Below are 12,026 nucleotides of genomic sequence, written 5' to 3'. Positions count from 1 at the left end.
TTTTCCAGAGCTAGTGTTGCACTTGGAAACCAGCAGTCCTATTTCAACACACACTAGGTTTTTTTGGTCACAATGCTGGAAACATGTGGAAATGGCAAAAAAATAAAACAAAAAATCCAGGTTTTGAGTAGGAGAGTAACAGGAAATTGACATCTGGTTTGAGGAACTGAAGAGTCTGGACCAGCAGAGAGGTGGTTAGGGACTGCTGGAACCATTTCTATTTGTGATACCAGTGAGGTACTTTGACCACAGTTTCATAAACAATTTGGTCCTGCAGTGTCAGCAAAATAAACATTCCCATCTTCCCCTACCCTGACCACTTGTTTCATCCCTTGTGCACCCCTCCTGACTTGCGCTGGCACAAGTGTTTGTGTGGCCAAGCAGTGAACCCAGCTGGGGAACTGGTCCAGGCTAAAATTACTCTCCTTTGTCTGTTTCCCTGCTTCTTCCTCTAACCTCAGTCAGCACACCAGGGACGAGAAGAGAGCAGAACTGGATCTTTCAGCAGCCTAGAGCATACATGAAATCATTATTTCAGGCTGCTTGGTATAGACAAACAGAGAAAATGGAATTCTTCTGACTGCTATGAAAGTAGGTAGACAAACCAGTGTGCCATGCTATATGGCAACTAAATATTGTTACGGATAGTGGTTAGAGAAAATGTCATTATTTCCAGTTCCCAAGGAAGGGGAATTATATGGAGCTGCTAACTGAGGCTGACACCTGGCTGTGAGGGAGGCAGGAGGGACACCAAACCTGCAAAACCTCAGAAACACTCCAGAAGAGGGCAGCAAGCCTCCTACAGCTTTAACAGCAACGCCTGAACCTGTGACCTGTGTGTACAAGCAGTGAATCACATCACCTGAACACTAATCGAAGGAAGAAGTTTAGAAGCTCCAAACTAAGGAAGAAGCTTTAAGAAGCTGTTCTCATCAACTGAAATAGTTACAGATATTTAAGTGAAACAATGCTCCACGGTTCACAAACTACACAGTGTTATCAAACAATTGCAATTTTAATTGCAGTGTTTGAGCCTGATGCAGGACTTGTTCACCTTGACAAACGATGACGTCAGCTGCAGCACAAGTTTACCTACTGGAGAACGTAAAAGCAGTGGGAAAGCACTGTGAAAGCATTTCTAAAATTTCAGTTTGGGGCCTGGGAAATGACCAAAAGGGACTGCTGCAACGTATCTAAGCTTTTTGAATTTTTTGCTCCTGATTGATAGGTCTACTTCATTTACTAACAGTTACTTTGTTTGTTTTGAAACACTAATATCTACTACTTTATCTAGTCTGGCCTATGCATATTTATAAGCTGTGAAGCACTTTCATCAAACCAAAGGTCGGTTTCATTAAATCAACATTATACTGTAAAATCACATAGGAAAAACAAAAAAGTACCAGTTCAACACTGGAAAAAGTACTACCTACAGATGCACTACACAGTTCTTTGATTCAATGCAGCAGTCTAATGCTGTACGTAGTGCTCTTTAGCATTACATTTAAATAAACAACTAACCTTAAACATTAAGTTTAAAACAATCGTGTCTTATTAAATATGAATGCTTGCAGGCCAGCTAGTAGCAGCATAGTTTCAAATAAAGCATAAATTACTACTTTAAAGCTTCAGTGAAGAAAATAATTGGAGCTTCAAACCTTTAGGCTAATCTGGACATTGGCACACAGCTCAAAATACAGTGCATCTCACAGTCTCTTTTACAAAAATCCCTTTCATATCTCCTGTTAGCTATAATTCATAAGTCTACAAAGCTTGAAGAGAACGACATAAGATTGGTGTGCCAAAACTGCATTTAATCCATTAAATGTGAATAGATGCCTAAGTTGTCTTTCCAGTTAAAGTCTATTACGCATGCTAAAAAAAACTTTTCTTCTTATTCAGGACATTAATAACCAATTACAATTTGACCATAGAAAGAAAGAAAAAAACAACCCTACTATAAACTTACTATTTATTTGAATATCTTATGGAGATCTATTTAAAAAGCACACACATTTACAAGTGTCTTTAAAATATTGTCATGTGCCTACACATATTGCACAAATGCTTATTGGGTGCTTATTGGTAAGTACACATATGTATACATGTACGTGGCAGCACACAATTTCAGAATAGTTGCTCAGACTGGGTTCTGCCCAGGGTCTTCTCTGGCCTAGATGATGCTTCCTGTTGCTGCCTTCCCCAGCAGCCCTCTGCCTCCCTGTGTTCAGTGACTGATGACTGATCCATAATGCTGATCAGATACTCTATCTGAGATATAGCAGACCTTTTCGGGAGAACTGTATGCCAAACAGGTTTTATCCTCTGAAGGGGATATGCAGAGGAGTCAAAGAAGAGTGGGCAATTGGGCTTAGCTGTGCTGCTTTGAAGGGAGTTCAGAGGTAGGAGGTCCCTGTCTGAGTATGAATGAGAGCCTGCAAAGAGGACAAGCCACCAGAACTGCAGTGACATCAGGGAGTATAAACTGCTGTATTAGGGTCAGAAAAATCACTGTGCCTTGTGAGCAAGAGCACCAAGCCTCTTACTACAATATACTTGGAAAAATAAAGGAAAACCTCATCTCAGCAAGAAAGAATAGGCAGGGAAAAGAGACGTAATTATATATTGTGGCATGGCTAATTTCTACTTGCTTCTCTTTAGCTTATGCTTTAATAAAAGTAGATTGAGTTTCGGTTTGGTTTCATAAAGTATTGGTCTCCATATACTGGCCATCATCTCTCTCAACTGCTGAATAAGCTTTCTTACCGGCCACAAGTGCTGCTTGTGACAAAGATAATTCAACATAATGAAAATGAACAATACTGAGCATAATTCAAAGTGAAGAAATCCCAGTGGGGATTTATTCAGTGCTTCCTCTTGTTGATTAATGTTTGTCATAGTATTACTGTTACCAAACACCACACCAGAAACCCAGAGGTCTAATTCTCTCTATGGAACACCTATTGAAGTAAATTGAAATGGCCGTATTCTTCAGGAGAAAACTGGCCTCTGAAGGACTGAACAGAAAAGGATGACGTAGAACAGAAGAGAGAGAGAGAGAGAGAGGTGCAAATGAGAAGGTTAATATAATTGCACATCCCTATCAGTGTTGCTAATGGGAAAACACAGTATTTTCTCAAGTCAGTAAATCCAGGAAGAAAACAACCCTCAAGCACTTTTTCTAGCCTTCAGTTTAGAAGCTGTCTGCAATCTTTTCAAGCATCAAGACTACTATTTATATGGACAGTCACAGCTAAGCCTACAAAGACTGACAAACATATAAACTGATAAGCTTAGTGTGCCTGTAGTCCTAATTAGGACATCTCATACAAACTGCTAAGCCTTATCACTTTCTCACATGCTAATCAGTCTATTTTTAACCTTACTATCTTCTGCAAAGGAAATCATATTCTAGATAGCAAGGATGCACTATTTTAAATTTACATTAAAATTACATTACTACTGTAAAAATTTGTCTGTTTTTCTTTGATTTTAAAATATTTTGTTAGAACTTCAAAAGCAACATCTGTTTTGAAAAGCAGTAGAATTTGCAACCATTCAAGATCCCTGTTACTTAATGGAACTCATTAAACACAGTTTCTACCCAGTTAACACAGCCAACAGAATGAGCATCCCGAGGGCTTTTGAGAGTACATTGATATCTCAGAAGCTGATGAACACTGGAGCTACTTAGTATTTGGATGGAGGATTCACCAAAGAAAATTGTTAACTATTAAAGAAAATAAGACCAAATAATGCATGCTAATAAATTCCACTTGAGATGCTGAAGATGACAGTTAGAGAAAAAAGCTCATATAAATACCTCAACAATAACTAAATCAAAATCAAAAAATTAAAAATTGATAAAAATTAAGTAACCTTACATTTAAATTTTCTTCTGAGTACACAGGCAAAACTCACTGTTTTTTTCAAAGTTCACTGAGCTGCACACTAGATAATTCTTTTCAAAAGAAACTTTTAATATCCAATTTATTTCACAGTAAAAATACTATACCATTTTCTACCATTTTTCCTTGTAGCAGTTAATACACACTTACCAGTCTCCTTCTTTCATATAATGTTTTGTCAGCAGAGATAAGAAGTTACAATCTACTTTTGACAAAAGAAGAAAAAAAGGATGCGCACCTTTTACATTTGGAGAATTATGTGTATTTATGCTCTTGTTAAGAGCAACCAAGTAAGTTTTAACACTGCAACCTCCAAAAATCAAACATTCAGCAGAGCTACATATACATTACAATTACCTTGCCCTGATGGTCGTGTTTCATTTCCCAACCTCTTGGCAGCTCCAGCTGTTTGTTAGCAAACATGTTTAGGAAGCCAACCAAATCACGATTATGCTGGTAGCGCTCAAAATGGTGGGTGTCCCGCCGGACTTTGGTGATCATGTGCTTCAAACACGTGTTATTTGTAAACATGCGGTAGGCACTCTGAAAAACACATTAACAAAAGTACGTAATTTTGAAAGACAAAATTTCTTTTTACTACAAAAAGACATTTCCACCATAAATAAATGATCTTAACCCTTAAAAATAATTTCCAACTAAGCCACACCAATAAAAAAATGGTCCTCTTTCTGCGGTTTTGGAATAAGTGTTCAATATTTCTTTTTTTACTTAATATATATGAACTTCTGTTATTGACTGATTTCAGCAAAGTGTGAAATACTCTATTTCGGACTCCTTCTACCACAGTCTTGTCCCTGGAACTGTGAAGAATCTTAATTGCTAAAAAGTAGAGATTTCAAAGATATTCTCTGATTTCTGGAGTAAGAGTCAAATGCAGCCACAGAACACTGTCATAAAGCTGGTAAGATTTTCTGCAAGATAGACACATATATCCTTGTAGAAATTTTCACAACTCTATATAAATATTGTTTCCACCTACACATTTTAAAAATATAAAAAAATGGGGGGAAGAACCCATTAATTGCATGCCCATGTGTAATGTATCTAATAAAATTAAAATAGAAGAGTAAAATGAGAGCACTAAGGAACAAATAAAACTTTAAATAAAAGGGAAAATAAACAGTTAATACCCTTTCCTCCAAAACAAGATCCCAGACAACCAGAAATCAAGTCTTTGTCTCAGGATTAGCAATAGACAGAAGATAAAACATAGGCCCTCCAATTGCACTGTGCTGTTGCCTAAATCACTCTGCTCTCCTACCTCTACTCCCTGGTCAAATGTCTTATTCACTTCTGCCCTATTTCAAATATTGAAGGTAAAGCAGTGCAGACCAAGCAGAATTATTCAGCCACATTCAGGCATACATACATGTCAAAATTAAATTAACACCAACCAGTAATTAAAAAAAACAACACTGGATTACTAACAAGTGTGCTTGCAGACAATAAATTATTCATCCCATTGCTTCCGTTTATACTATACACCCCATTATGCAAAGGAAAAAAAATACTGAAACAACTATATAGGAAGAATCACTGAAGTACAGCGAAAATAGAAAACATATATTAAGACGTCATTTTGTTTAGTGTGATCTCTAATACATTTTGATATAAACCAGGCAATCTGGGGAGTATACACAATCCCATGAGCAGCAAAAGGACCTTAAAACAGAAGCTGCACTTTTCATTCTGAGAATTGTCTGTCACCCTCTGCAGAGCACAGTAAGAAAGCTATTGTTTCAAATAAACAAGTGAGCTTGGTATCCTAAAAAAGGATGAAGAGTTGAGTCAAAAATAAAAATTGTAGTAGGTCTAATACCAACTATAGCTATCTCTGATAGCTCACCATTTGCAAGGAATGATATGAGCATTTGAATTTATCCTGCCTCCCTAGGTACTATCAGTACCTTAGTGTCAAACACTGAGTAGTCTCTTGGCATGCAAGACATCCATATATATAAACGCGTATTTATGTAAGTTTTTTTACCTGTACAAACTATACTCACAGGGTTAGAATGCAGCACTGTAAAGAACTCTGGGCTGATAAGAAATTTCACAGGGGGAGACTGGAGCAATAAAGTAAGTCTGGATCTGGAGGTAGAGTGAGGCAGCACATTCTCTCTTCGAAAATCTAAAAGCAAAGTGAATGACAAAGACGTCCACTAATAATCATTACCAAAACACTACTGCAAACAACTACATTAAATGGATTCACACAAGAAAGAAAAGCACTGTGTATACAATTATTTCAGACTTATTACATGTTATAATTGCTCCTGAAATGTTTTTAATATAGCACTGATGATCTTGAAAATATCAGAACTTGAGTTTACAATCATTTAAAATAAATAAATAAATTCCAATCATTTGTGTTCCCAAGCATGTCCATATATATAAATTGTAACAAGGTCCCCATGGCAAACCTATGAATGTTAAAAGGCCTTTAACACTATTTACTTGATACTCTCAGAATCATGTTGGGAGAGAAACATGAGGGGTATACAGCAGTTTCAACAATGTACTGAAGAATAGTTACCATTTAAGTAAAAAAAAAAAAAAAAAAAAAAAAAAAAAGGTACACCAAACGAGGTTCCATTGAGATCTGTATGGGTCTGGTCCCATTCATTACTTCTATTAATGACTCAATAGGGAGGACAGAACTTACTCCCACTAGGAGATGCTGCAATAGCTGGACAGCGGGATGGAAAAGATTCAAAAACCACAGTGACACATTAGAAAAATGAAAAGATCTATGTGCAGGTATGGATAATCAACTGCACAAACACAGGATGAATAATCAGTCTTCTGTGCTGAAGATCTGCACACAAAGGTCCAGGTGTGATTTTTGCAGATCAAAGACTGAACATTGGTGGTTACTATCATTCAGGAAAAAAAAAGGAATAATTATGTGTAAGAAGTTTTGTCTGTAAGACATGGGAAGTTTCCAGTCTTTTCAGTACAACAGTCACAGACACATTTAGTTTTCTGAAATATCCCTAAGGAGCTGCAGACTAACTGAAGACAGTCCTGAGTGGACCAACAAAATAAGAGATCTAACAAGAATAGGAATAGTCTGTTTCACAATGTTACAGAACATCCACTGATTGCATACAGTAAGGACACGTTAGTTGGAATTTGGCAAGGATGGGTTAGGTGTAGCTCATCCTATCTACCTTCACCAAGGAAATGAAATAGGTGACTGCTCAAAGTCCTTTCTAGTCCTATATTCTCCCATTTCAAAATGTACCAGCCTATAAAAAAATATTTGTAACCCAGACCATACCATTTTATACTTTCTCTGCAAATGTCTTGCCTATATTTTTACCCAGTCAGGCACTGACAGAAAAAGGCTCTAAATCTCACATTCATCTCTTCAGCACATCAAACAGGGTGAGCCATAATCTTCAAAAGTAGACAACAATGAAAACAAATGGCAACCCAGATTTTCAGGGGCAGAAAGTATGTTCTGCCTTATGTCACTAAATAAATCATCTACAGGATGAATGCTCCATTTAGCAAGAAATAATTTTTTTTTTTTTTTTTTTTTTTACCTGCATTAGAATGGTGAAAGTCAGTTTCCTCTCCAGCTCCATCCACTGCATTTGTATGCTCTTCAGGCCTGTCATTAGTCATTGTTCTGCGGATGCTCTGGTACCTACAGTTAGAAAACTATACTTTATATATAGTATATGGTAACTGTGATCCATCTCCAGTTCCGAGGGACTCTAATAATGAAGTCGGGCTTGCCCTTCTTTTCTGCCTTGTAGGTTAACATACACTAATCTCTCTAATTTCAGCATTAGGAGCCTTTTGAATTTCTGAAAACCATTATCAGGTATTTTTTTTTATCCACATAGCTGTTGAACACAGGTGGGATATGAAAGCCTTAGAAGCCCACGTGCAACATAAAAGGAACAGTCACATAAAAATAAATACATATGGCCAGCTGCAATAGCAACTGGGACCCAGTATTCATTGTTCAGTCTTATCACAGTGAATGCAGTTTTGTAAGCACACAATTCACAAGCAACAATGGTAATTCTTACCGGCGATTCAGCTGTTCCATTTGCTGTATGGAATTTGACCGCTGGAGAATCTGTGGGGCTGGGGGGGCTGTGGGTCGCTGCCACGTTGTTGTCCTGTTCACATGGTCCACATAAAAAATTCGTCCATGGCTGTCAATTCGAGCTTCCCAGTCTAAGTAGCAATAAAATACTGTTAACTATGGAGGTGTTTGGTTTTATTTCTGTATTTATTTTAGCTCTTTGTAACTGAATCTAATGTTCCAAGTTTCCATTTCTCTATTACAGGATGACTTCAGCACAGAACTTTCTCACTGAAAGGCTAAGAGGCTTTTCCCTGACTGTATCGCATAAGTCAAACTCCCTGTAGTAGTTTAGGTTCTATGGAATCCATATGTAACTAAAAGTACTTAAAGATGAGATGAAAACTACTTCAGTAAGCCAATGCCTAAATATCAAAAACCTTGCAAACCTGTCACTGTTTTTCCCCAGCTGATAGCAACAGTAATACTGTCAACCTCTTGTGCAAGCAATAACTATAATGCTGTCCCAGTTTTGGTTTTGCTACAGAAACTATGGAAAACATTAGAAGTCTAGCCCTAACCATTACGGTCTGTTTGATCTCCGCAACCAGTGTTACAAAAGACCAGAATATGACATCCCTAACTATTAAAAAATAGGAACCATTGCATTTATTAATAGTACCTAGCATACAGTCAGGTTGAAAGAAAGAAGATAGCAGCATGAGATCACCTGAATATAGTATTTCTTCTCTGTCCATATTATACATGTGATTTTGCATAAAATGTGCAAATCATTTAACATGTCACCAGCTGAAAAACAATCTTTAACAGCTCAAAAGGTTTTTAGGAGAGACTTTCTATATTTCAAGTCGAGGTGGAAACATCAGTCCCTGCAGTAACATTCAAAAAAGCACTGGCAGGCAACCAATTCTAAATGACCGCTGCTCGACGAGGAAACAGGGTATAGAAAAATCCTGACAGCAGAGAAGGAAAACTAAATTCTACTGTAAACTGTTTAGTACTGACAGCCTTAAAACCTCAGGCTTTGTTACTGCATGTGTATTATGACTTCTGTCAACAACTGAAGGCAGCTAAGCAGCTCGCTGCACTACACTGTAGGGTGAGTTGACTCACAAAGAGGTTAAAAAAAAAGTTCTGAGATAAACTGAATGTATCATCTCTGCAAGACTGCTGTGTATTTTAGCTGGCCGCAATGCAAATTGTTCTTCTATCTTTATGGTTCATAATCAGAACAACCTATTAGTGATTAGAGTATTATTACTGTAAACAAGAGCTATGTAGGAAAGTAAACTTGGAGTAAGAAAAGAAAAAGAAACACCATAGTGTAAGAATAAAGAGAACTGTTTAACAAACAAATTACAATTCCAGGAGAAAATAAGTATGTTGATGTCATCTTTCTCCAAATCCATAAGCAAAATCCAGAATTTTGTACTATATTGCAAATTAAAAGTTCAAAATAAACAAAATTGCAACGATGCAAAGGTTATGGATTCATCAATGTACTTGCTATACAAAATATAATGCATTTCAAAGTTACTCCACAAAAAGAAAAAATAATTTAATTTCTATCTCAAAAAAGCAAACTGAAACATTTCAGCATTCTCTGAAAAAGTTTCTCCCCCCAGAGACAAAAAAAAAGATTGGAAGAGATGATTCTGTGAAAAGTTCAAATTAATAAGCAGTATCTTTCTGATGAAATAAAAATACACGTTTCACCATTCCACATAGATTTCAAACCCTTAAATGCTGTATAACAGCTGAGATTTTTCTTGTAGTGATGTCTAATTCCAACACAGTCACCATTTCTGTAATGTGTTCTTGAGACAGAAAGAGCAGCTTTGCCTGCGTTCGTCTTTAAATAAGCAAGTCTGAATGCTTGTGCAATGTGTTCTAAAGTAAAGGACTTCTATCAGTGCTGTGATGGACAAAAAAATCTTCCTTTAGTCAAACTGTTGTTGGTCAAACGTGTTACAAAGGACTTAGCTTGCTAAATTGTGAAATTTTAATTGATCAAGGGTGAGCCTTCAAGCTGGTATTTGTTGATTTTTCCCCAGGAATGTAGGAGTTTTAAATGTTACATGTTCTAGGCAGACATACTAGGCATATTCTGTTCTAGAGACCTGTTCTGGGCAGAGCTTTGGTGAAGAAAATGAATCTAGGCAACAATTAGTATTTAGGATTTCATTCATATTAGCAGACAAATGATTAACATAAACTTGGCATTGGGCCTTGATTTTAAAGGATTGGTGCATGTACAACTATGTAAAATCCCAGCAAATGTCAGAGATCTTAGAATTCCACACAGCCAAGCCTTTTCCATGAACATTCTAATAGTTTTTTCCAAGTAGTTATTGTATCGTTTGCTTCTGAAACACAGAAAGCAATCTATGTACAAACCATGGTGCTACAAAAGCTGTATCTATGCATTTCTAAGTTATTACACCTGATCTTCCATAACGTTCTCTGTCTTCTTCAGCATGAAAAGTGATAAAAATGCAAATGAACTATACATCTCCCAGGCATAATTTTGTGAAAAATAATTCTGGGTTATTGAGGTGGCAGTTAATTAACTTTGGGATCTGTGCAGAGGACTAATTTGTTATATGCATTGCTTATAACAGAATCCTCGGGGAGCAAAATCTTCTCATCATCTGGCATTCCGATACGTGATTCTATCCATGTTCTGCTGTCAGGCTCTTTACAGCCACCCTATCCAATTACACAGCAAATGCAGTCCCATTTCACACAGCGGAATGGAATCTATTAATTGCACATTAAATACCCGAATACCTGGCTTCTTCAAAATCATAGAGCTTTGCCACTGAGTTCACTGGGTCTGATTTTTTTCTTTTCTAAATCCATGTTTCCTCATTAGCCATGTAGCTTTTTTCCGACCCTCCTGTCTCCTTTCTTTAAGCATCTAAGACTAAATAGATCACCACTGCCCACGTTTAATAAAGAGTGTCAGTCCGAAAACTGTGAGCAATGTGTTTTCTGTATGTATTAAAGAAATGACAATTTCTCAGTCAATTTAGCTCATCCAACAATTGCTTAATATCCAGATTTATTTTAATTTAAATGCCTTGACACAGCCTCGGAAAATGCAAGGAAAACACAGACACCTTTCATGTAATCTATGAGCAGAGAAAGATGTTAGATATTTCTTTGCAAATCATCACCATATATGACATATTCATAGATTTCAGTGTGCTTGCTATCTTTCCCTCAGAGCATGTCACATAGCATATCACCTTACCTCCCTACTCACGTGCACTGCCTGTTGAAAAGGCAGCATCATGCCTTCCTAATTTCTCTGCAAATTTCACTTAGCAAGTCTGTATACATCAGGTATAATTATCATAACACATCCTCATAGTTTGCAGACTGAGCACAATGCCTTTCACGAAACAGCACTAGACTTAATCATCATCCTTCCTCATTAAGAACTCCTCAGTTGTTCATTCTCAGTTCTCACATTTAAAAATGAAACATAATGAGATCTCAGTAATGACATCTTGGCAGCCTAACCCACAATTAAAGTATGAAGAACCTCACTTGGTGGCAGAGCTTCATCCACTCTCTGGTACCGGCTAACATCCTGACGTACCGAAGGCAGCGACCTCAAGGGCTGATGGCCATTGGCTTGAGCACCTAGAAACAAAATGCCCACAAATTACTTTTCGGTCAATGTGGGGAAACCATAAAGTTGCCTCTGAAGAGAACAAGACACACTAAAACTTCTGCAGGACTATGACATTTTAGGATATATCTATTAATCATCTGGCTTTTCTGGCAAAATAAGTCATGTCTACAGATCAGGGTGATTTCTCTGGCATACTCTGCAGTCCTGGTCCTGGAAATGTTACCTCTTGGGACACGATGTGTCCACTTGTGACCAATGAAAGCCAGGGCACTAACAGTTGCATGTGCCTGAGTCATATCCCACCAAGGGACATGGGCAAAGCTACATCCACCTGGCCACCACAGAAATCTGCTCTAACTGTCCACTGACGTTCCTTGCTGCAGCAATA

The 12,026-nt window shown here is 37.4% G+C and overlaps 1 protein-coding gene across 15 annotated transcripts in view; it reads right to left on the bottom strand.

Moving 5' to 3' along the window:
* The window catches only part of HECW2 (HECT, C2 and WW domain containing E3 ubiquitin protein ligase 2), a 181,584-nt gene that overhangs the window by 35,897 nt on the left and 133,661 nt on the right, over positions 1–12,026 (bottom strand). For all 15 annotated transcript variants that reach the window (XM_050711418.1, XM_035536957.2, XM_035536958.2 and 12 more), the window contains 5 exons: positions 11,551–11,646; positions 7,976–8,126; positions 7,481–7,584; positions 5,936–6,060; positions 4,266–4,451 (listed from right to left, as the gene is read on the bottom strand). In XM_050711418.1, the coding sequence (XP_050567375.1) occupies positions 4,266–4,451; positions 5,936–6,060; positions 7,481–7,584; positions 7,976–8,126; positions 11,551–11,646 (662 nt within the window). The remainder of the gene's footprint in view (positions 1–4,265; positions 4,452–5,935; positions 6,061–7,480; positions 7,585–7,975; positions 8,127–11,550; positions 11,647–12,026) is intronic.

This window comes from Cygnus atratus, chromosome 6 (genome assembly GCF_013377495.2).
Source record: "Cygnus atratus isolate AKBS03 ecotype Queensland, Australia chromosome 6, CAtr_DNAZoo_HiC_assembly, whole genome shotgun sequence".
Taxonomy (NCBI): Eukaryota; Metazoa; Chordata; class Aves; order Anseriformes; family Anatidae; genus Cygnus; species Cygnus atratus.
The sequence above is the reverse complement of the archived record's forward strand: the minus strand, read 5'-3'. Positions and strand labels throughout refer to the sequence as shown.